Source organism: Pholis gunnellus (genome assembly GCF_910591455.1).
Source record: "Pholis gunnellus genome assembly, chromosome: 18".
Lineage (NCBI taxonomy): Eukaryota > Metazoa > Chordata > Actinopteri > Perciformes > Pholidae > Pholis > Pholis gunnellus.
The window spans coordinates 19,474,004-19,499,938 of NC_136545.1; the positions used below are offsets into that span (position 1 = coordinate 19,474,004).

A 25,935-nucleotide genomic window follows, 5' to 3' on the forward strand; every position below is an offset into this window, starting at 1 on the left:
TCGTGAAACACTTGGGTCAAACCAAAAGTCAGTACATTAGGGGGTGTGTCCATAATTATGCTTGGGATCGTTTTGTTACTAATACATTTTCAGATTTATATTTACGCAACTTTACTATCCATAATGTGTCATATAAAAACAAATGTACTGATTTAAATGTTAATTACGAAGAAATAAAGAAATAAACAATACATATGTATATAATCCCCCCCACGCACTCGGAAGTAAACAACAAGCTCACATGTATGGCCGATATGGCTCTAGTTAAGAAGCATAATATTGGACACTAAAGAAAGCGAGTTATAGAAACATAATCTATCGGTTTATATAACAGTTTGTTGTATTGTAAAGGATCAGACGGTGTTAAAGACTATTTCCTCGCTTTAACGACAAAACCTCGGCATCAGAATGAGTAACATTTACATCCAAGAGCCACCGTCAAATGGAAAGGTGAGCGCGACTTTTTACTATCTTAACTTAAATTTGATCCTTTTATGTGCAATTTTAACCACAAACTTTACTTTATACATTACTTTTAGACTTTTATAGCGTTGATCATCGATGATTGAAGGCGTTATTAGTGTCAAATGAAATGTCAGAGCCGTAGAGCATTTTACTCGCTATATAAATGTGTAAATGTGGTTATAATTCCTTATTTGAATGTCCCCGCTTTGTGCTCTTTTCTTAGGTGCTGTTGAAGACCTCAGCAGGAGACATTGACATTGAGTTGTGGCCCAAGGAGGCTCCTAAAGCATGCAGGAACTTTGTGCAGTTGTCCATGGAAGGTAAGAATTCAGAGCTAAAAGGACTCAACACAGCTGCAGAGCTCCTAAAATCAAACACGATGAAGTCCAGAACACCAGTCACCCAAAAACAATCCCTTCAGTTTGGTTCCCCAGAATTGTGTGAGCCCACATGAGCCCAATGCTGTAGCTGATCACATCCCTGGTTTGATTATCTATTAATCTCACCAACATGGAGGAAATGTGTAGATTATGTTTTCCTCACAAACGCAGCATTTGTAATATCACTTTTGACATCAATGCTTTCAGATTTAGGTTCATACGTTTCCTGGAATAAACTGCAATTTGAAAGTAATTGTAGGAGTAATAGAAATCAATGAAAACTTCAATTTAAACCCAATAAAATATAAATGTATCACTGATTTATTATTAAACAATTGAAGCACTGACTGTTTTCCTTCAAATGACATCGTTTGTCTGTAAATGTACAGTAAAAATGTTACCGTATATTTCTCTGTCCTCTAGGCTACTACGATGGAACCATATTTCACCGAGTGGTGCGTGAGTTCATTGTTCAGGGAGGAGACCCCACGGGAACGGGAACGGGTGGCGAGTCCATCTACGGCCGTCCATTTAAGGTCAGACTGCTTCTCTACTCGATTATTCTGTGAACACTAACGGCGTCCTGAGAGTGAATCATCGTGAGGATGCGTTAACATGCTAACCTGTGTGCACCATCAAGCGTTCAGAGAATGTAGCCGACGTTGGTATTAACTCACCCGTTTCTTTTTTTAAACTTTCAGGATGAATTTCACTCCAGACTGCGCTTCAACCGGAGAGGTTTGGTTGCGATGGCTAACGCTGGCCCTCATGATAACGGAAGTCAGTTTTTCTTCAGCTTGGGACGCGCAGACGAGCTCAACAACAAACACACCATATTCGGAAAGGTGAGTCTGAAGAACTCCAGTAATTTACATTCAAATCTCCATCTCCGATATCTGATAAAGGACCTTAAAAGCCTCCCACATGCATGGACCCACATCAGCGTAATCGTCCCTGTTACTGTTATCGATTACTCAGAGTTGGGTTTTTTTCCCACAATGCACGCTGCAGGTCACAGGAGACACTGTCTACAATATGCTCAGACTGGCAGAAGTTGAATGTGACAACGATGAAAGACCTTTGGATCCCCACAAGATCAAAACTGCAGAGGTATCTTCTTCTTCTTCTTCTTCTACTAGTTTTTTTACCGGCTTGACAACAGTTTAGTAATGAGTGCAAAAACCTTGTTGTCTCCTCCAGGTGCTTCACTCTCCGTTTGATGACATCATACCTCGTGAGACAAGGAAAGGCAAGAAGGAAAAGGACAAAGAGGAGGGAAAGAAGTCTCAGTCAAAGGCCACAAAGTGAGAGATCTCTTTGCTCCTGATTCTTCTTCTGTTGCTTCTTATAACCGTCAGCGTCATCGGGTTCCCGAGCTGGAACTCATCTTTGATCGATAAGTTGTGTTGTTGTTCTCGACGCTTCGGTGCAAACGGTGTGTTGATGTTTTGCAGGAACTTCAGTCTGTTGTCTTTTGGAGAAGAAGCTGAAGAGGAGGAGGAGATGGTGAATCAAGTGAGCCAGGTACTGAAGCACAGCGGTGACATCATTATGTGTTCAAGAGGTCGGTCACAAGACAACAGAGGACAGACGCATATCTGATTAAAATGTTTACAACATGAAACATCTAAAATCGCTCTTTTTGAAGTTGTTTAAATCTTAACTCTGTGCTGAAATTTTATTTATTGAAATAAAATAAATGAAATGAGTCTCTTACCATCGTTTGTTTCTTCAGACGCTGAAGGGAAAAAGCAAAAGCAGCCACGACCTCCTGAAAGATGATCCCAGGCTGAGCTCTGTTCCAGCGGTCAACAAGTATGTACAGTTACTGATTCATCAATATTTACACAATAAGCGCTTTCTCCCACATTCATAATCCTTGTTCCTCTCCCAGGAAGAAGAAGAAGAAGACACCAGGAGACCCAGCCGAGGTGAGTCGGACACTAAAGTTTCCTCCAAAGCAAAGTTCCTCCGAGTGTCTTTCCTCTGATTGTAAATGTCTCCGGGTTGTTTCCTCCAGACGGACGACGCGGCCGACGGCGACGTTGAAGACGACGCGGATGCGGACGAAGAGTACGACTCTGATGAGAGAGCGAAGAGGAGGGAGCTCATCAGTAACAAGCTGAAGAAATACAGAGAGGCCGACAACATGCCGGAGGAGCAGCAAGAGAAGACGAGCAGCCGCAGGTACGACGGCGAGTCTCTGACCTCTGACCTCGAGTAGAAACACAAACCGACGGCAGCTTTGATTCATAAACGGTCTGCAGGATTACTTTCTTCAGCAGTTATCAGGAAGTCGTTGTTCTGCTTGTAATAAAGCGTAACAACCTGCAGGTGGAGCTGTTGAGCTGTGTAAAACAGAAGGAAAGTGATGAACGCTACTGGCAGCCCTCTCCTGTTTAATGAACACAGCCAGATCCAAACTTTATGGGACCTGAGCTTTAAATATGTCTTTACAACACTAACATAACGATACTTCTAGTAATTGATGAATCATTTAGTCAATGAAATGTAAAGAAATCGGGGAAAAAAGACAAGAATTAATCATTTAACAAAACAGTTTCCAGTCTGTGGATCAACGAATCATTTCAGCTCAACATCACTGCAGCTGCAGCAGTTCACAATAAATAAATGATATCCCCGAGTTTAGAACATTCAAACCACTGAAGGTGTAATAACTGCTGCCACTTGCATCTGCTTCACTCACATGTAGCACATTTTCTGCAGTCAAACTGAAAAATTCAAAAACCTTTTTAAAGAACCTTGCTGACGTCAACTGTTTGTCGAAACATCACATTCTCAACATTTACTGATACTGAGTCTCAATGTTGGTCCACAAATATTAATCACCAGCATACGCGTGTTTGCTGCCATGTTGAAGGGATTTCCCTTTTAAATAAATGTCTGTTGAGTCACTACAGTGGTGATTGAAAGCAGCTTGCGTTTGTAGTGTTGTAGTAGTAAATAGAGACAGATCTTTAAAAAGAACGGTCAGAATGGAAGCAGCAGAGGCCGAGATATCCTGACTTTTAGTCCCTGCTACAAGTCGAGCTCCAGAAACACCAGATCCTACATTTCCCATAATGCAACTCAATTGCATCTTTAATTAAGACGCCTACTTCTTCCACACCTCCGCTGAGTAGCACTCTGTGTGATGAGTAAACCAGACTTCATGTGTCATCGCGGCTTAAAGACGTTTTGGGTTTATTGTTGGCTTTTATCAGACAGCTGAGAGCGTAGAAGCAGACTGTAAATTGGGGGAAAGAGACGCGAGTACGACGCGCAACAAAGGCAGGAATCGAACCCGGGACGTTGAGGTTATGTGGTGTACGTTTTAACCAATCAGCTACCGAGGCGCTCCAAACATCGATGCTCCTCTAAAAAGTGTCAAGATTCTCCTACTTGGTCCCTGAAAACAATAGTCTTCATTGCACTTTCATTTTAGAAGTATTGATGTTTACATAAATATGGTGATCTCTCTCCTGTCCCGGTGTCACACACACACACACACACACACACACACACACACACACACACACACACACACACACACACACACACACACACACACACACACACACACATAAAACACTAATCTCAGTTGTAGATCTCTGGAAAGTAAGTTCAGACCGGGCCAGTATTCTTATTCTCTACTGAATACTTATTGGAGTCCTGCTGATCTCTGGAGAACGCACTGCAATCAGACAGTTCGATGCAACAGACTTTATTCTTCAAGCGAAGAACACAAGCCGAGCCGTTCTCCGGACAATGACTGACTTATTCTGTTCTTCCATGGTCTTGTAGGGTGGCTGACACTTGAACGTTCTGTATTTCTTTAAAATGACAGGTTATCTAGAAGGTTTGAGGCTAGAATCATACCGGTTCTACTTCATAGTCCCAGCAGCCGGTTTCATAGAAACTACGCCGTTCACAGAAGGAAATCTTACTGAATCAACATTTGCACACACAGCATCCCGTGATGAGCTTATTCATGGAATCAGTTATTGTTTTTGTGGGTGTTGAGCTTTCTTTCACTTATGCGATTTTTACACGGAACAAATAATAACCCGTAGCTGTGGCGTCATAATGAGGTTATTAATAAGAGGTGGTTCAAGAAGGCCCAGGTATAAAACACACGGCACGCCACTGGGTTTTCATATGTGAGTTTCAAACATTTAGATATATTTAAACAAACATACAGTCAGAGCCATAAGTATTTGGACTGTGACACATCTGCACTGTGAAGCGCCTTAAAACACCTCAGAACTCATCCTGCTGCTTCTCTCAGCTGTGACACAGATGATGTGGTGTGTTTCAGATCGTGAGTCGTTCCTCTTCCCGTCATTCTGGTACAAGTTCATCTTGGTTTCATCCAAAGAATCCTTTTGAAACTGGTCAGTCTTTGTCAGATGTTTTCTGTTAAAGTCTAATCGGGTCTTCCTGTTCTTCAGTGTTACCAGAGGTCTGCACCTTGTTGTAACTCTATTTAGATTCATGAAGGCAATGACGCGTCTACCTCCTCCAGTGTTCTTGACTTCAGGAGATGTTATGACGGCCTCCTCCACTCGCGTCGACACCTTTTCTGGTCCGCATGCTGAGAGTTCCAGCTACCGACTGCAAATACAACATTTAGAATCCTCTTGTCGGCATCGTTTGTCATGAAATGGTGACGGAACAGGACACGCCTGTGTAAAAGTGGTCGTAATTCCTAAACGGTTATTGTGATTGTTTTTGTTTTATCCACTGAATTAAAGCTGAACATCTACACTTCAACCACATGTTGACTGATTAGTTTAAAATCCACTGGAGTTGTGTAAATAAGCAAAATTAGAAAAATTGTGTCACAGTCCAAACACTTATGGCGCTGACTGTATATAGTTCATGGTGCTATTAGGATAAATCAAACTCCAACAACCGGCATCAGTGGAGCTGCTATTTGTATCAGGAATGTTGGCGCTCCAACCAAATGACTTGCTGATGTAGAAGCAAACAGTGCGTCTGTGTGAGGCCGGCGGTGTGAGTGAAACGAAGGCGATGGTGTGTGAGACGACGTTAGTGCGAGAACGAGAGATTTATCTTTCATCTTCTCTTTTGATGCCGATTATCTCTCCTCCATGTCCTCCTAACAGGTAGCCGTCAACATACCCTGCTCTCATTAGCGCTAATGGGATAAGGAGCGCTGTGTGTGTGTGTGTGTGTGTGTGCGTGTGACTGACAGCCAGCCCAATGCAGGCAGACTGAAGTATATTAAACACAAGCGCAGATTGTTTTGCTACAAGAACTGTAACCCAACACAGTGGTTTGTCTTGGCAGCGAATCAAAGAGCAGGCTGGTAGGTACAGTGTTGGTCCAGGACAAAGGGGGCATTGTTGCAGCCGCTAGCTGTGAGCTGCTCTGCAACCAGAGGAACACCAGCCGCTATCTGCTCAAAGAAGAGGGGCGGTTTGTTAAAAGCAGACGCTTTTTCCTCAAGTTTCTGAGTTCACTGATGCAGGAGTTGTTTGCGTTTAATGTACAGTATGTGGCGTGTGTGTGTGTGTGTGTGTGTGTGTGTGTGTGTCTGGAGGACTGGTGTCTGCAGCACGCTCAGGCCTCATTTAGGGGGAACATTTACAACCCTGATTGTATCTTTTGTCTGAGACAACCTTGGATTTAAAGAGTCTCCCTGAACTCTCTTGCGTCTCTGCAGCCAGATGATATTCCACTGCAGCGCTCTATGATTGCAACCAAAAAAAAAAACGCTCTGACTTGTTCACATTCAAGAGGCGAGCTGCCAAATAACGTCGTACCTGCACCGAGTTAAACGATGAGTCACGATCGATCAACACGGATCCTTTTCATGCGGAGTTTGTCTCAACGTGCTGATGTTTGGTGTTACTGGTTACACGCCTTCATGCTCCCAGTCTGACACTTCTTTTATGTTGCTATTGATCGAGTCCGTGTTTGAAGGAGGCCTCTTTTTTTAGAGGACGGGGCTGCTTTTATAAAAGGACACTTTACACTGAATGAAGTCCCTAAAAGCAGCGTATGTGGTAGTCGCCGCTGTTGTTGAGCCCGGCGGGGCATGACTGGGGAGGCAAAACGCTTCCATATGCTGAGGGACGCAGTGTGAGGCCCGGCTAACTCACGCTGAAGATAACTGCACATCCTGGTACTTTTTAGCACACAAGAGGGTAGACGGTGTGTGGCAGCACGCTTTAATAATACAGAACTTTATATCAAGATTAGGCACGAAGACTATCACATCATCCACATGATGTCGGCTCACAGTGTGTCATTAAAGTAAGAGCTGAAGTACTGTGACTAAAGGTTTGTGTGTGAGTGTACGAAATAATCACAAAACTTCAATAACTAGTTCAATTAATCTGCCAATTTACTAAACATTTGGTGTTAAATCTCAGAAAATACAACAAATCCTAGAGTTTCTTAGAGTCCCAGTTGGCATATTTGAAATATAAATAATAGAAAACAATAGATAATCGAAAGGATATTAATACGAATTAATATCATAAAAGAAAACCAGCAAATATTGACATTTGAGAAGGTGGAACCAGTGAGTTTGTGTCTTCAAGAATGACTTCAATGATTACATCGGTTATCTTTGTAGTATTTTCTGTTGACCAACTAATGATTTCAGGTTTATAATCGAGTTAGTTTTTGATGACATCACGCTCCGAGTCATTCATCTGTAGGATTCCTCTTAGAGTCGATAAGCAACGACAGGAAGTTATTATCACACAGTTTTACGTGTGAATGAAACATTGTTACTTATCTTTGTTCTTGTTTGTTTGTCGTGGCCACACAAGTGTTTGCTTTACTTACTAACGATCATTTTACTCGTTCTTCTGCTTCTTTTCTCCTTTAATCAAAATGTAAAATGATCCACTGACCCAGAGACGACTTCTTCAGAAGAGATTCTGTTCACAATGACATGAAACCGAGAATAGCGTGACATCGTGACATTGGAGAAGATGCAACCAGAGAATATTTGGAGGTTTTGCTTAAGAAATTAGAAAAGCTTGATGACTTGATGATCAAACTAGACTCATCGTTCTCCATCTTACTGTTTCTGGACTCGGTTCGTCTTAAAGACGGCGGTCCTCCAGCCGTGTGGAGAGTGTAACTCAAACGGGGACATCAGACTCTAATTATCCCGACCGAAGTGGCCGTACCCCCCCCGACGCTGCGTCACTCTCTTAATAATTGGCTGCACCTGTCTCTTGTCATCGGTCACAACCCGCCGCGTTCTCGGGGAAAGGTTGCAGAGATCAAGAAATCATTCGCCGCTGCCGTTGTGCAGAAAAAAGCTGCTTGAGATAATCCAGTTCTTGGCAGCGGGGGTTGTGTATGTTTTGGAAGTGCCGGGTTTACACGTCTCCGGCCCACTGCAGCATGTCCGCCCCATATGGGGCACTCGCTCGCTGGAAACCCTTCCAGACAGCGGTGCATGTCTAGGACGACGGGGTTAAGATTAAAAAACCCAAAGAACGCCACTTGGACCGTGATCAACGTCCACAATGTGCACATTTACTTTGTCTTTCACTCTCAACTGCAAAGCAGATTATTTAAGAGGAATGGAGAACATTCTGGACTAAATGTCAAGGAAAGATTCACTGCTTTCTTCCGTCGTGACAAAGGATCTAGTCAATAGCTACGAGGCTCTGAAAGAGGACCCTCGGTCCACTTGGTGGGTAATGTGTCGGTCTACATCGCTCTGCAAAGTCATGCAAATTCCTGTGTTGAGGTTGGATTCCTCCACTCGGGCTCACAGTTCTCCTTGGCTTCTGACCAAGCCGTGGAGTGCCCCCCCGAGGGGAGTTCACCCAGCCATCTTGTTATTCCAGCACATTCATCCACATCACTTGCTCAGTCGTCAGACCGGCTTGAGTCCACGATAGCGGGGAGAAGCTGCTGCTGCTGCTGCCGTCCTTGGGTGCTAAGTTTGACTTTTAAATATACATCGGACTCGTTGCGATCACACTGGCTGTATTTACACCCGAAAGCGATTTGACTTTATCAGTAATTACATTTCTCAAAAGTCCCTTGAAGGTTGGAGACTGAGAATCCCCCCCCCCCCAAAAAAAGGCAAGCACTGTACGCCTGCTTGTACATTTTTGGAAACCGATAGAATGGTTGATGAGCCGTACAGTCATCGCTGTACTATTTTTAAGGTTGGTGAATTCCTGTGTCGGCCTCAGACTCCTGCCAGACGCTGGAGTATTAAACGCAAAGTTCTGAATCACCAGAGAGGTTCTTGGTCTCCTGCCAATCACTTCATATGCTTTCTTTATGAAAAGTTAATCATCCACAGCTCTCTGGGTTCCACTCTTTTGAGTTTTCTGAAAGAGTGACAGTAGCTGGTAGACGAGGGCCGCCGGGACCAGAAGGGATTCACATAAAACGAGCCATGCTGTGTCTAGTTCTTCACATTTAACTCTTTTATTTTTGATTTAATGACAACATCTGATCTCTGCTTGGCCTGATGTTTTTGAAATGGCCATCAGAGTCTCGTCTCCCGCTGGCCGACGCTCCACAAACTCCTCCAAATCCTCTTATTCCATCCTCCCGTTCATGCTTCAGGTGTTACTATTCACCTGTACTCACTATTCCTCATTGAACCCCAGTAATGAATGTTCAAACTTCTTACGTTTTTAGTCATAACTACTGTACCTCTAACTTTCTAAATCAGGTGGCCCCATGTAAACTTGAGAAAATGCTCTTTTTAAGACTTTAATATTGTGTAAATTGGTTGCTACCAAACATCTGTAGCACCGTCCAATCAAAAGCAATCAACAGTGTAAACAGGAAGTCACTGCAGCGTCACAAGCTGAAACAACTGCCCAGTTTGACAGTTTTAATCTCCATTCTTTATATTAAACTTGGCTGCTAATTCATCCTAAATGTAGGCGTTACTTCTTTTCAGATATGCGTACAGAGAGACATCCAGAGCAGGGCTCTTTGGGCTCTTTGGGCTCTTTTGGCTCTTTTGGCTCCTTTGGTTGCCTAAACTGAAACCTTATATTTTAAGTAATTAAGATACTACGCAGCTAAACGTCAACCAAGTAATGAAAATGTGACTTCAAGAATAAAAGCACTGGTTGCTTGTTCATCCGATCTCTCCCCTTTTACATTTTTGGTTTCCGGGACCTTTCTGATTCCCACGACCCCAATAAGGGGCCCTTCAACATTGAGGTCCTGGACTGTGGGTCCCTCTACTTTCTAGAGCAGACCTCCAACCTGTCTCGAGTCTGCTTAGACATCTGAATCCTCTCTCGTATACAGAGACGTCCTTTTGGGACAGAGAAACTGTTAAGTGGCCGCCAAGGGCCAAGAATTGGTTCCAAATGACAACCCGACGACCCTTGCTATGGAGCCCTGCAGTGTCGGTGGTATTCAGGAGATATCCCGGGAACGATTGGAGTAAAATGTCCTCAAACTTGGCACAAATTATTAGATTTCGACGGCCTAAATGTCAGGTTACTGTGACCTCACGTCCGTCCTCTTGAACGTGATATCTGAGGAACACTTTGAGGGAATCTCGTCATATTTGGCAAGAACGTCCACCTGAGTGTTGAGAGGAATTTGCTGAGCCCCAAGGTGTGTCCTAACAGATGTTGCTGGGGCTTTTTCCCCCGTCCTTTCTGGCCTCCTTCTCTTTATTGGCAACCGGGGCTGTGGAGCCGATTGTTTGGCTGTTGCCCTGGATACGTGTCTTGTTTTCCGCATGGGCGGCATGTCAAGGCAGGCAGAAAACGATCACTTCAGTCCAAAGTGCTCCTCGCTGCAGCAGAATATACGTAGGATAACCTCACCCCTCAGTCCCGGAGAAGAGGCTGGACTGAGTTCAAGTAGGAGCCTTGAGTCATGTTTAGTTAAGCTCTCTAAAACACACAAGTCATGTCGAGACGGCCTTTCTGAACTGCAGAGCGTCAAACAAAGGGTATATATATAGTGTATTATTAAAGGGAGTAGATCAAACAAAACCCTGTATACACAATATAATGCAATATATTCCGGTTATTTTTGAGGTCATAGTTTGTGAGCAATCGAATTATGTATCTACTTGTGACCACTGTTCCTCTTTGCTAATGCCTTTTTTGGCCTCTTTGCTAGCGTTGGGTTTTAAGAATATTTCTCTTGTCACATTACATCATCTTGCAGCGTTTGCTATAAATACAACAGGCAGCAGATATCTGGCCTCGTCGTACATCCGTATGTTTGATTTCTGTTACACTGAAAGCTCGCTTACGTTTGTAGACATAGAGATCCGTTTACTGGTTATATGGTGTACTACACAGCCGGTGAAAACAATTGTATAACGTCGCCTGAGGTTCTGGACACTATGAGTTTGGAGACTACAAACCTCTGCCAGAATGTTGCATTATGGGAAGTGTAGGATTCAGCATTTTCAGAGCTTGACCCGAACTCAGGACTTGAGCTGCCTGGCAGAGGCAAAGCAAAGCGGCGCTGGTCGTCAAAGTGTGGCTACGTCACATACAGCGGTTATTGCCTTGGTTGAGCTTGGGAAAATCAGCGGCAACTAAGTTTAAATGAATTGCGCTCAGAGGGAATTTCAAACCGCTCTTCTCTCAGGAAAACAATGGCACAGCCAGACGCTTTAATGCTGATCATGTGTGAGCAGCTTAAAAGTAAGAATGTCTTTGTCTCTGCTGCTTTGACTTTGTGTGTTTTTTTAAATGTGCCGTTTGAGGACTGTCCTCGACCAAAGCATCGACTAACACTCATACGATTTCAATGACTGACCAATTAGTTGACTTGAAAGACAGATGTGTCGGACAGAGTTTCTCCACAAATGACATAAAAGCACCACTTTAAATCGTGTGTTTACCAGACATGCTCATAAGTATCTTGGAAATAAGTCATCCAGCATGAACAAAGCAGAACAAACAACATATTGAAGAAATCGTAGTCGATTAAGACCAAAACGACCAGCGAAGGGGAAGACCGAGTCGTTTGTGAGTCTTCCCACTTCAAAAAATGGCAATTTGTACAACCACAGGTGAATCTCCAATACAACCAAATGGTATTCAATTGAATGACTAACTGACAACAGTCACAGTCATATGAAGTCCTCACAGCAGTCTTAATATTCCTGATAACATAACTCAGAGAGAGTTAAAGTACCTTCTGCACAGTTGCTGCAGTATTTCCACATTTTAAACTGAAGATAAACCGGCCTTTGTTTACTTTTGATGTCAGTTTGCTGTCTTGAATCAAGGTGCAGTAGCCACATTTTTTACCTTACCGTGTGTGAGATTGTAAACGTCAGTTATAGTCTTTGAATTCTTATATTGTCCGGCCCACCTCTGGTTTGTCACATCTGAGTCTGTGTCTCAGAAAAGAGGTTTGTTGCCGTTGCGCCGAGACAGAACTGAGCAGGCGACTTCCTCTCACATGCCAGACGTGACTCTGCCAACCACTTAGTCTGGATTCAGCTGCAACATTTCTTTTTCTTCTGGAAAAGAGACGACTAACAACTGTTATATGTCTGACTGATTCCTCATGTGTGTCCTCGGGAGCAGCAGGGAAGCTAACGAGGGAGAGACGTGACATCGAGTTCGGCCACAGCTGGTAATATTTGCAGAGGCACTCGCAGATAAAATATCCGTCGGTTTGATGCCTCCATGCTTTGCCACGGACAATGTCAGAGATTTAAACAAAAGGTAACACGAGTGTTTGGACAGCTAGAAACAGAAGGATGAAATAAAAGGTAAGAAACGGATATAAATGAATGCCAGTCCAGAGGAGCAGATGTAAGAAACAAAGGCAGCCATTGTTTGGTCTGGAGATGCCTCACATGTTTCTAGGCCAGGGGCCCAGACTGAGCAGCTTACCTGTGCTTTGAGGCTCCGCAAGAGAATGGGACAAAAACAGAGCTGTCAGGCAGTGCAAAAATATTATCATTTCCTAACATAACATATCTGCTCTGCAACTGGCAGTAGCCTCAATCATGTGAAAGGGAACAATAATTAGCATTTGCTGGCCCCGGTTCAGACTTCCAGCAGTTAGCCTTGGATGAGCTGGGCTTCGGGCCACCTGCCAAAGGAGACGCTTGAGTCAAGGATGTGCCTTGGCTTGCTTCTGTCGAGCAGTTAAAGGTTTTATAAGGGTGGCTGGACACGGGCAGTGCCCGTAAGACTTAATGTCGTGCCACTTGAGGAAAGGAAGTATAAAAGTCTCTCATTACTTCTGCCACTAACAGCATGCGACAGTCGTCTATTTCACGTATCGCAGGACGTTTGTGTAGTTTATTGCACACGACAGGCAGTAAGATCACACGGCTAACATCCAAAGGGTTCTGCTCTGCTTTACATGGATATTCACCGAGTGCTTATGCAGAGGGTTGGACTCAAATCACACAACTTGGTCTGTTCAGGTCACATCATGACTTGTTTAAGACTCAAAACACGTTTGACTTGACTTCAATTGGGATTTGTTGGTCTTGTCTTGGGTCTTGACTTGGACCTAAATTTGTACTTCTTGGTCTTGACTTTAGATTTGGGACTTGTTGGTCTTGACTTGGGACTTGACAGCTTGCTTCTCTCTTACTTTCCTTGACTTAGATTTGGGACTTTTTTTTTGACTTGGGAATTGATTTGGCACTTGTTGGTCTTGACTTGGGAATTGATTTGGGACTTGTTGGATTTGACTTGGGAATTGACTTGGGACTTGTTGGATTTGACTTGGGAATTGATTTGGGACTTGTTGGATTTGACTTGGGAATTGATTTGGGACTTGTTGGATTTGACTTGGGAATTGATTTGGGACTTGTTGGTTTGGACTTGGGAATTGATTTGGGACTTGTTGGTCTTGACTTGGGAATTGACTTGGCACTTGTTGGTCTTGACTTGGGAATTGACTTGGGACTTGTTGGATTTGACTTGGGAATTGATTTGGGACTTGTTGGTTTGGACTTGGGAATTGATTTGGGACTTGTTGGTCTTGACTTGGGAATTGATTTGGCACTTGTTGGTCTTGACTTGGGAATTGACTTGGGACTTGTTGGATTTGACTTGGGAATTGATTTGGGACTTGTTGGTCTTGACTTGGGAATTGATTTGGGACTTGTTGGATTTGACTTGGGAATTGATTTGGGACTTGTTGGTTTTGACTTGGAATTGTTTTGGGACTTGTTGGTCTTGACTTTGAACTTGCTGATCATGACTGGGGACTTGACTATCTAGACGTGGGACTATTTGGTTATTAAGTGAGACCTGTTGGTCTCAACTGGAGACCTGGGTGGAACTTGTTGGTCTTGACTAGAGACTTGACGGTCTTGACTTGGGACTTTTTGGTTTTAACTCAGGACCTGTTGGTCTCGACTGGAGACTTGGCTCGGGACTTGATTTGGGACTTAACTGCTGTTAATATAGACTTACTTGTGACTTGTAGAACAGTACTATTTTCTATGCCTTGTACTTCTACACTTGTACAGATAATACAAATGATTAATAACCACGAAAGTTTGACTTTTTAAAAGCCTCATACAGCAGCGTATATATATGATTTGAAACATTGACATTATGTTGTGCAATATACGCAGCTTTTTGTTGCAGTTTCCCTCACATGCAAGTATTTAAAAAAAGAATATACTCCACGCCAGATCTGTATTCATTACCACTGTCGAGTGTTGTGCGTTTAAATCGGTTAAAAAGCTTTAATGAGTCCTAAAATCTCAATCACTCATCTCACAACAAGAAACACACTTAGGTCTGCTCGACCTCAGCAACCCTTCTGGTGCCTTCCAGCAGCCCGGAGGGCCCGAACAATTATTTTATTAAGGCTCCATCAAATTTACTGGAGTAACAAAAGCTTTTATTACACATTCTTCATTCTGACACTCGCACACAGTGTTTTATGTTAGTTTTATAAACCCACATAATTAGCCTGAATGTTACATTCTGAGAGGCAGAACAATTGATGTTTGTTTGTGAAGACCAGTAACATGGAGGGTTTTGATGTAATTCATTTTAATGAGTATGGAGGGTTCGACAGTAAAGGTTACCAGGTTGCCATTGCCAACAATTTTGAGAAATTGGCAACCAATTCTTGACCTTCAATTGCCATCAGTGGCAACCGCTTAACGTATAAAAAAAGTATGTTCAGCAAAACATGCGCCCAAAAATAAATACTTTGTGTTTTTTTGTTGCATTTGTGATATTTAAATATTGCCGTTACCAGACAAAGCTTTAAGAGCATTTACTCGTCTGCAGCATTCTGTTTTAGAGACACTGGCGAAGCAAGTTGTTTGAATGTGAGGTGAAAAGTGTGACGAACCCGTCAACATCTCAAACTAATGTGCAAATCGATTCAACGGACAAAAAACAAAAAGGAAATCTGTGAAGTCTTGGGAGGCAAAGTATCCAAAGTATCCATGTGTAAACAAGTCACATTTTCATATATCACACATATAACTGTATCGCATCTCAACTACTCAAAACGTAAGGTGACTAAAAATGGCGACCATATTTTTTTGGCAACCGAAAGCGGATTTCTAAAGCCAAAAGTCTGCTTTAAGGGTTTTGTCTGTTACAGGTTGTAATCCTTTACATATATGTTTAAACTCCTTTAACTGAACTTCTCCTCTCTCAGTGATGAATTGAGGAAAGAGTCACGGCAGTTGAAGAAGGAACTTCAGGCCATAAAGCAACGGAAAGAAGAAGGCTTTAAACCCGCAGTAGAAGAAGTCAAGGAGGGTAAGTGAGAAGATTCTTACTGTTACTCACACTGTGAACGTATCGGTGGTTGATAATAAACCGAGCATGCATCTCACCACAGCTAGCTGCTTGATAAAGAACTCACACTCTTGAGCGAGGACTCTCTAAATGGGTGGTCCGCGCTACATTCTCTGCTAATGGACACCAAGAAAGGCAACCCTCTGATTTAGTCAATTAGTTGCAGACGTGTCTCCCCCCCACTCAGAAAATTGCATGGGTGAAAATTGTTGAGTAGTTGCACATCAAAATTCTTCGTGTGTTTGTTAGTTTGCAGCTTTGGCCGATGTGAGTCTTCACCACACTGCAGTCTGTCATGATGCCGTCAATCTTTGGATTTAGGTTTTCTTTTTTGCTGATGCTGAAATCACATTTTTGAAAATTGCAAAAACCACTTAGGCACAGAGGTTAGCTTGAGGTTGAGTGTATATTGTTGTGCAACAAAACTAAATAGTCCGTGGGGGGGTCTGCGGGGACCAGTCTGAACTGTGGGATTACCAACTGCCAGAAGTTGCTGAAGACCACCAGCTTTTGTTGCTCAAACGTCGTTTCTGTCGCCACAAAAACGGACTGTTTTATTTCTTTAAACAAAGACACTGAGCCCACTCTTGACTCGCTGCTGATTTGGTTAATTTTAGGTGAAAGAGCACAAAACACACGTCGGGAATGAGTCCTAAAAACCCAGAAACGAGTCAGCATTTTTGCACTTTCGGCTTCCTCGCCTAATGTTTTTTTCTTTAGATGCCTTAAATAAGGTCTGCGGTTAACACAAGCTTTAGAGATGTTAACATTTAGTTCTACGACATAAAATACATCATTAAATACCCCCACTAGTGAATTTTGAAGCTTTTACGTGTCTTAAAAACTGCCGTTGCTAACAAGTGGCTAACTGAGACTAGAAAACGTCATCACGCAGACTAGTTGTGTATATTCGTGCTCATGCAACTGTGCTGTAGTTTTACAGCTTTCGCTCCTTTTCACGCTTCAAAAATCATAAAAATGGTGTTCATTGGTAAAGCTGATCCTGCTGAACAAAACGTTTAAGTATCACCAACGTTTGTTTGCTTATTTTTTGCTATAATTCAAAGGAAAAAATCCCATTGTCTCTTTGTTGAGGGAACCAGTGAGAAGCTAACTTCCCGGGCCGGCCTACAAAAACACGTCATCCCTGCAGCACTCTATTGTACTGTGATACGAAGATTAACTAAGATTTGTTGCTCTCAGCGATATCTGCATAGAGTCAAGCTGTTTCTATAAACACTCTTGGGCATAAAGAGGCCTTCCTTTAACAGATCCAGTTATAAACTGGAGCGTGGAGTCAGTAACAGCCCTGCATTGTTATACCAAGTGGCAACTAGCCTAAGCTCCTCCATTATCTCACGAGGTATTTCTACTCTGCCAGGGACCTTTTTTGTTTTGTGCTTCTCTGGCAGCTTAGCCAGAGGCAGGAGTTTCTTTTAAGAGTTCCTCATTACGTTTCTGGTGTTGGAAGAGAAAGTTAATTCCATTGGATGTCACGGGCCAACGGCCACTGCAGGGGAGACGGATGTCTGCTCGAATGCAGTAAATCTTGAAGCTCCGCTCGGCCACAGAGGAGCAGCAGCGCGGCGGAGGAGGCTGGTTTTTTATCTCGTCCCGCCGGAGAAGCCTCACGCATTAAAAGGCTCGCGTTGACACGTCCATCCCCCGAAAGCTTAAATCACTCCGCCGCTTCTGCGCTGACCTCTCTGCGATGGTCTCCAACTGGTCACTGTGGTTTTTCACATGTGGAGCTGAAAGATTCTAGGGCCGCAACTAACAATTATGTTTTATCGTTGAATAGCGGATCGATCATTTGGTCAATAAAATATCGGAAACTAGCTCGTAGACGACGTCTCCAAATTGTTGAACTGTTTTGTTAAGAAGAATAAAGAAGCCAGAACAAAAGAATACTTCACATTTTTGGCTTGAAAGAAAAACAAAATTCTGTTTGTATAGATTCTACTTCTACGAAGATCTTCCTCTGTATTCCCCACACGCACTCAAAGAGACGCATTTAGTGGAAGAAGTCTAAAAAGTCTTAATAATAAAAGTGTTGATACTTCCAGTTTTGTGTCTCGTGGCACTTGAAACATGCAGACAGATGAGGTGAACAATCATTGCATACATGTCTTCTGCAGCACAGCTTCTGTCAGCGTTAACAGCTGTTAATGGTCTTTTTAATTATTTGGTTTAACAAGTAATTTAATAAGTAATATGCTCATGTTAAAACAAATATCGAGGCAGTTACCTTCTTGTTAATTCCGTCTTATAATAAACACACAGAAGACATCAAATAAAGAGTTTTCACTCTCATGGTCTCATTTTTCTTCCTGTAATATTCTATCAAAGTGATTTTTTTTCTCCTCCACCCAGCTCATGTGGCAGCTGGCATGTGCACGCATGACGTTGATGGCAGTGAAAAAGCCAATTGTCTCTTCAGAATTCACCTTTTTTTCCCTTTTTCCACCCTTCAGTTTTCATCACATAAACTTGAGCATGTTCCTGTGGTCTGGGTTTCTCTTTCTTGACATGACCGCCGGGTACCAGAGCCAACAATAAGAGAGAGCCATTTCTGAAACCACTGTCCGTTCAGTACCCACCCTAAATGAAGTGGCAGCAGTCTTTATCCCACGTCGATGTAGTGCAGGGTGGGCCTGTCTGCCCCTCGGTGCTTCATTACGCTCACTGCTGCCTGTTGCATATTGAAGGGTGACTTTCAAACCTGTGATCAAGATTAGCGTGTTCTCGTGTTTCATCTGTAACATCCTCTCGTGCTGTCCTCTTGACAGTCACTCGTGATGCGTTTCTGATTGATGGTCGGCAGCTCTTTTAAAAACCAAAGCGTTGATTGTTTAACAGAAAGGAGGAACCTTTTGTCCCCCCAGAGGAGGCGTTTGTCATCCACAGCCTTCGGTTGCTACGACATCGGAGGCTTGATTTGTAGTCCTCTGGAGCCCAGGTGACCAGAGAGGGGAGGAATGTAGTGAGGAAGGCCATCAAAAACCCAAAGATGGTAGTTAGCGACAACAGCTGGAGAGGCTGATGTGTGTTCCTGGTTTAGGACCTCGGGGCGTCATCAGTCAGCATGCAGCATGGGGGGGGGGGGCAGAGCAGGAGAGGTGACCGGGGGAAAGTGTGGCTCGTTGATTTCCAGGGAAATTCCAGAGATCGCTGCGTATTCACAGGCCTGAAGCTCGAATAAGCGAGAATAAGTGCAGCGTTTTCTTGAATCATAGCCCATCCAGAAACTATAAAGCTGCAACCAGTTAGCTTAGCTTAGCAGAAAGACTGGAAGCAGGGAGCAACAGCTAGCCTAGCTAAATAAAAACACCATTAAAGCTCACTAAGGCCCAATCTCAATACACCTACCACGTAGTCTTTTGTAAGTGTTTCCTTACAGCGAGCTCTATACACACACACAACGTGCGTTAAGCGACTCGCAGTGGACTTCAATGTGTTCTCTGTGACATCATTTATTTGGTGCGTCCAGCACAGAAGGGGCACCGGTTGGCCAGTGAGGTGATGCTGTCCCGGGGGGGGTGTGACATCACATTTTGTCGTGGAAAGACGGCGCTCCAGCAGACTGTGCTCACCGTCTGCCGCTCTGTGACTTCACAGCCTGTGCGTCTGTACGCCGGGAGGTTCACATTATGACTGCATGAGACACCGACGTCTGCGTGCTGATTGTCTCTGCTTTCATTCACGACGAGAGACGACGTCACTCGTACTGCAGAGGACGACGGTTTGGTGGAAAGTTAGTCCCGTCGGCGCCAGAACTTTTACTCTCTGCTGTCTGAGTTTGTAGCACCGGTCTGCTGTAGAGGCCAGGTTTAGGTGTAATTTTAGTCTGAAACCCAAACTATTCAGATTAGAATGATATGAACTCACTTTAATAAGCTTCAACAATTAATTTATTCTAAGAATAGCTGCAGATTCAAGTTACTGTGAGGAACTTTTAACTGGTCCTGAACCAGTCTCAGTGTAGTCCTGGTCCTCTATCAGACCTCCATCAGTAAAGAGACCATCAGAGAGAAGATGGTCTGTTTCTATAGAGTTATTCTTGATGCTCGTCATCGGGGCCACCGGGTCGGATTCTGGTGAAACCAGATGAACTCATGCAGGTTCACCAGAAACTCCAGCAGAGGCCGGTCCACTGTGGACAGACCCAGATCCTTGCTGGACCCGCTGGAGGGAAGGGAGGCACAGGAGAACCAGAACCAGGACTGAGAGGGGCAGACTGTCAGACCCTGCTGCAGTAAAATGAGGTTTTCTAAAGGGACTCTGGTGACCAACAGAACCAACACTAAATAAAGTTCCTTGTAGCAGCTTTAATTCAATCATTGATTAAATTAATTTAATGAATAGTTTTTCTTTTTGAAACATTTTATAACCACACACACATTTATAAAAAGATGAGCCCTTCCTAATATTTCCGTAACGCCGGTTTTATGAGGTTTGTTTTTGCTTTCCTCTCACCAGATGGATGAGGTGCACATGTGCTCATGTGTACCGTCTCTGCTGAGGATTAAAGGGGTCTGTTTCCCCCACAGGGGAGATCAATTACATAAGGTTTGGGTATAAGGTAGCAGCCGGAGTTTAGATCATCTGAGAGAGAGAGATAAAGTGAGGGGTGACTAGGTTGGGGCCTCGGCCCTCTACATCTTAGTGAAGGTTGGCAGCGGTGTGGATTCACGCAGAGAGCATGTCCGTCTGCTCTGTGCTGCCTCTCTTATAATATTATGTTCTCAGATCATGTACGCTATGAGGCAACGGCGTGACCAACTTGGCTTTTATCTTTTTCTCTCTGATCATGTTCTGCATATTTTTTTTAGCTTCTCATCTGTCAAGTTCCAGAGACTTTATGAAGCGGCGATATTTCTTCACACCAAAATGACATCGGGGAACTTCTAATTGTACAAATTTCAATTTCTTCAAATGTTTAGCTTCATGTATGTTACGTGTGCTCAAGATGACTCAAGTTTAGTTTTTAGAAACAGAACAAAATGCTCTTCTGAAACCTAGAGTTACATGATGACATTATGTTGTAAAAGAAGATAAAAGTGAGTCTGTATCTATTATGAGTTAATTACTTGCTTTAACACTGCGACAGCCGGCTGAGATTCAGACCAGGTGAGTGAAGAGTTAATAGTAATCGGTAGCGATGTCTCTGTTTGTCTCTCCGGCAGAAGAGAAGCCGACCAACGAGGCCGTGGCTGAATATCTGGAGGGACGCAAGAAGTACGAAGAGCAGCGCAAACAAAAGCTGAAGAAAGGCTCAACCAGAGAACAGCAGGTAGAAGAAGAGCGCGCACATCATCTCGGGTTAAGTTAAACCGGTTGTACGGTTTGTATTAAATGATGTCTGATCTTTTTTTGTTTTGATAGACGCTGGCCCTCCTCAACAATTTCAAGTCCAAGCTGTCTTCGGCCATCACTGAGGAGGCTCCGGAGGACGACGTGGAGGAGCTGGCAGAGGACGACGACAAAGGATGGTCAGTGAGCCCGATGACGTTACGGATGTTTAACTGGATTTATTTGTATTATTAGGTGGGTTTGGATGATAAAACAAAGCGTGGCCCATTGTTAGATGCTGGCTGTTGATGCTGCTATTGTCACTCCAGCTGATATTTGTCAAACCGAAGGCTTGACCTGCCTGGAAGTCGTGGAAATAATACTGCACTCACTCCGCTGTCATTTTCAAACTAATTCTGGTCAATTTCTCCAAAACCGACCAAAGCGAAAACAATCTAGACAATGCTCTGTTTTTCATCAATAACTCCTCAATTGGAAAAAGAATACGGCCGGATAACACCGAATGAAATAGCTGCCGTGTGTAAGTTGTCTTGATCCACATCAGAGTCCTGAGAGCTCCCGAGGTGTTCAAGGACCAGTTTGGTAAGTTGGGAGAAGTTCGAGCGTGAGGCCTTTTTTTTTATTATTAGCTTCTTCTACTTGTGTTATTCTTATTGATACCCTCGTGGTGAACACTGGACTGTAAGAGAAAGCTAAATAATATTATTATTATAATAGTAAGATCAGCCTAAATGAGACACATACTGCAGAAAACCCTTCTTCGTACCAGGAATGATGAAGATCCAAAGCTTGCTTTGGGGGGTTCTGATAAAATGTGTGTGAAAGTTCAAGTTGTTCAAGTTGGGATTTCAACCCGCAGCCACCAGATTGTCCATCAGGAAATCAGCCCCGACGCTGTGTTTTCCTCTCGTATTCTGTTTTTCACCAAAGATCTCAAAGCCTCGCTACACACAGAGAGACTCGGGGATCTGAAATGAATACCATGTGTGTGAATTTGAGCAAAGTGTCTGTGTGAGAGATTTAGAATAACAAAATCTGTAGTTGCTATTAGTCTCCAGAAGCCCCCTTGAAGTGCAGTCTGTCTTGTGTTGGGGGGCCCTAATGAATTTGAGAGAAGCCTTGGAGCCTCTCCCGGCTGTAGACACCTCACTGTGTCGCCCCCGCCAGGTATGGGGGAGGAGGGGGAAGGGGAAGGGGAAGGGGGGGGGGACAGGGCCAGTAGCATAGCCGTCCTAGAAAAACACCAGTGGGAAGTCTGTGCCACTCTAAGAGCGCTGCGAACAGAATGTGGGTTACAACAGGTCAGACATTGGAAGTCAAGTCTGGGCCAGAGGAGGTAAACTATTCCATCTGTGTCTGTGTCTACGAACCCTCCCTCCTCCTCCCCTCGGCCTCCACTAGAGCTGCTCTCGCAGTATACCTCCTGTACTGTACGTTACTTCCCACCCTCTACTTCAGCCTAAAAAAAGAAAAATAAATGGAGGAAAAGGCTTCTGTGGCGTCGCGTCGCTGCAGCAGCAGGTTTTGATGAGACCCCCCCTAAAACCCCCGGGGTTCTTTTCCCACCTCGGCGTCTCGGGAGCCCGTGTGACCGTGAGGCCGTAACGGCCGGCGGGCTGTCATCGCCGAGACTGCTAGAAGAATTATCAAGAGGCAGCGGGGAGTCCTCGGGGGGGGGGCTCTGCCGGAGTCTAGCCGGGGACATTCTAGATGAGCTGTCACAACTCCTGCCGATTTTCAAATGAAACACCGGAGAGAGTGCAGAGACACGCTAACGCACAGCCGGAGAACGGAGCAGACGCACACCTCATGCTGTACACAGCACACAACACACATATATATTCTAAAATACACAATAGAGAATACACAGTTTGCTCAGACATATACAGCACATGGGTCATGGGTCAAGGACAGTTTATAGATTGTGACGCTATGGCGGTGTTACTGTGATGTGGATGCATGTTAGCTTAGCCTACGGACATCATAGAGATAAAGATGTCGAGATGGAGACGGTTATAACTCAGCGTCCTGGTGGCCGAGTAGTCGAAGACGTTACATTTTCTCTCGCACTTTTTCTGTTAACTAGCTAATAAAAATGCCCCAAAAAACACTTATCATTGCAACTTAGCGTCTCTTATATTATAAAAAAAACGTCCGCTAAATGTATTTAATCAAGACCAAAGCCTCGGTTATACTATGATAAAAGATCGGATTACGCTAGAAAAGAAGTGGTTTGTGCGACATGTTGTCCGGCCATTTTAAAGAGGCGGGAGATCGTTTAAATACGTGGATTTAAAGGCGCACATTTTCCACGTAGTTGCACTCGGTTGTTGAAAACATGGCTCCTTCCTCAGCTCGGCACAGCGATCACGGCTGTGCTACGTGCTAATATGCTCACAGTGACGATGCTAACATGCAGATGTTCAGCAGGTTTTTAATGTCTACTTGGTTTCTTAGTTTAGCGTGTTAGCATGCTAACATAGCACAAAGTGCAGCTGAAGCTGATGGGAATGTCATTAGCTTTGCAGGTATTTGGACATTTTGACATCATGAAGTTATCAGGATTCATCCTCTGGGGTCCATGAATGTCTGTAAAAGATGTTTTAATGGCGACCCATCCGGTGCAAGTTGAGATATTTCAGATTGACGTTGGGAGCCGTGCTGCTGCTAGCATGAATAAAAAAGGTTTTATTTCCTGAACAGATTCCAACATTTTGGGGTTATTTCTGATAAGTGATTCTCCACTCGGACATGAATGTAAGAGGAGCTGCTTGACAACATGGAAAGGTTGCGTGGCTCAGAATGGATCCTTCCAATTGATTAGTCACCGCTGCTTTGTTGTCCAGATTTACTGATAGCATTCAAACAGCAGCTGAAGACATCGTGTAAGTGGGAGAAAATGTGTTTTATCTGTGACGTGCCTGACACTGATATCTCCTGTGAGGAATGTCCTGATTCTTTAATCTTCGGGGGAAGAGAAACTGACTGGGGAAATGAAAGACACATGAGCGTCTGTTCTCTGGGGACGGCGGCTTTCTTTCTCAATTTCTGAACCGCTAAGATGTCTCAAACATACGAGCCCTAGTACTTCATCTCTCACTTCGTACTGAGAGAACTCATTCAGATACCGGCTTCAAGCTCCTCTGTCAAAGACGGTGTTGATTCTACAAGTGTTTTTTACTATAATTAGAATACCAGTATCAAGGCTAGTTTATTTATATAAACGCAATTCAGCAACATGGCAATTCAATGTTCTTTACATAAAACATAGAAAGGATCAAGACAAAGAGGAAAAGCAACACACAAATAGAAGAAGACGGGTATAAAACATTAGAATAAAAGTTACAGTAAAGTGTAAGAAATGATTTGATAAAACAAAAAAGTCTTCGGTCGTAGTAGAAGTGAGGGTTGCAGCTGACCTGCAGTTTTCTGTGGGTTTGTTCTAGATATATGCTTGGATTGATCACTTTAAGGGCCCAGGGACCCCCCGAGCCTTCACCTGCTGCAAAGTGTTACTCAAAGAGACACATACGACCAGCAAGAGACTCAAATTTAACATAAAGAAACATAAAACAACTACAGCAAGACACAAAAAGACTACAAACGGACCCAAATAACTAAGAGACACAACATTACTTCAAAGAAACACAAACTACCACAAAGGGAAACAAAACGACTACAAAGAAATGAAATAATAAAAATGTTTTTCCCCATTTTTGGATAGTAACGTTATAATAAAACTGCTCAAAGCCGAAAGAGACGAGTCTCTCGGTTAAAGCTCCACAGAGCGGTGATTTAGTGCATCCTCTCTGAGCCTCTCTCCACTTCTCCCCGTCTGATTTAGGATGGGCCATGTTCTGCAGTTTGATGAGCAAAGCAGAAAAGTCAAGGATGCCACCGTGCCGGACGAGGACACGTTTGAGATCCACGACCCGCGAAACCCCGTCAACAAACGGAGGAGAGAGGAGAGCAAGAAGATCATGAAGGAGAAGAAGGCCAAGCCGCTAGGTCCTGCCCAAGACATGTGACCGTAAAACCCGGTCCAACGGCGTCCTGAGTGTCCACTTTTCCACCACTTCAAACCCCGTTTGGTTGAGCGGTCTGCTGGCCTCCAACATCTGGACTGATGCTGACCCATACGATCCCTTTAATCTGTGATGGAAAGGCTTCCTCGCCTGGAACAGCTGCAGCCGGACGACGTCCAGTTACTCATCGGGATTAAGACCGCGGTCATAGTCACGACCAAGGTCACCGTTTGATTACATGTAATGTTTGTTATGCCATTCTTCCTAAATGTGACCATTAAACTTCAAAATAAATAGCATTTGTAAACAGAGTTGACTGTTCTTTTATTGAATGTGATCTGGGTCTGTCCACGGTGGACCGGTCTCTGCTGGAGGATCTGGGTCTGTCCACGGTGGACCGGTCTCTGCTGGAGTCTGAGCTGAAGGAGTTTCTGGTGAACCTGCATGATGTCCCGGTGGCTCCGATGACGAGCTTTAAGAACAGCTCTATAGAAATAGACCATCTTCTCTCTGATGGTCTCTTTACTGATGGAGGTCTGATAGAGGATCAGGACTACACTGAGACCGATTCAGCACCAGTTAAAAGTTCCTCACAGTAACTTTAATTAATTAATAGTAGAGTAATACTATGGTTTGTCTTGTCTTTCTGTTAAAGATGAATGTACAGCCAGGAGACGCTTAGCTTAGCATAAAGACTGGAAACGGCTAGCCTGGCTGTCATCTCATACCAGCACCTCTGAAGCTCGCTAACCGTCTCCTGATTGTCGCTTCATATTTAACGGATATGAGCGTGGTCTCTAACTATTCCTTTAATGCTGAGGAGGGAACCAGCGATGGCCTAACCGGCCTGTAGCATTTTATATCTGCCACACTGCTCAGGTCACCGCTGGAGCAGTCAGCGCTTATAAAAAAGAAAAAGGAACCGTTTAAACCCAAAGACTTTACCTCACCGCGGTGGTTAAATGATATGCCACGGCCATGTGTGTGACCAGGAGC

The 25,935-nt window shown here is 43.9% G+C and overlaps 1 protein-coding gene across 2 annotated transcripts; it reads left to right on the forward strand.

Annotated features, from left to right (window-relative positions):
* The first annotated feature begins 256 nt into the window (after positions 1 to 256).
* cwc27 (CWC27 spliceosome associated cyclophilin) lies at positions 257 to 25,228 on the forward strand. Of its 2 annotated transcripts, none has more exons than XM_079179511.1 (14): positions 257 to 450; positions 689 to 785; positions 1,269 to 1,381; positions 1,547 to 1,690; positions 1,857 to 1,955; positions 2,046 to 2,149; positions 2,300 to 2,369; positions 2,581 to 2,664; positions 2,747 to 2,776; positions 2,866 to 3,032; positions 15,459 to 15,562; positions 20,788 to 20,894; positions 20,987 to 21,093; positions 24,759 to 25,228. In XM_079179511.1, exons 1-14 carry the CDS (start codon positions 409 to 411, stop codon positions 24,940 to 24,942), a joined length of 1,452 nt encoding a protein of 483 aa, XP_079035637.1. In that variant the 5' UTR covers positions 257 to 408; the 3' UTR covers positions 24,943 to 25,228. The 2 variants fall into 2 exon arrangements, with proteins under 2 accessions (XP_079035637.1, XP_079035636.1); XM_079179510.1 differs by having other exon boundaries at positions 2,581 to 2,660; positions 2,740 to 2,776.
* Positions 25,229 to 25,935: the final 707 nt, after the last annotated feature.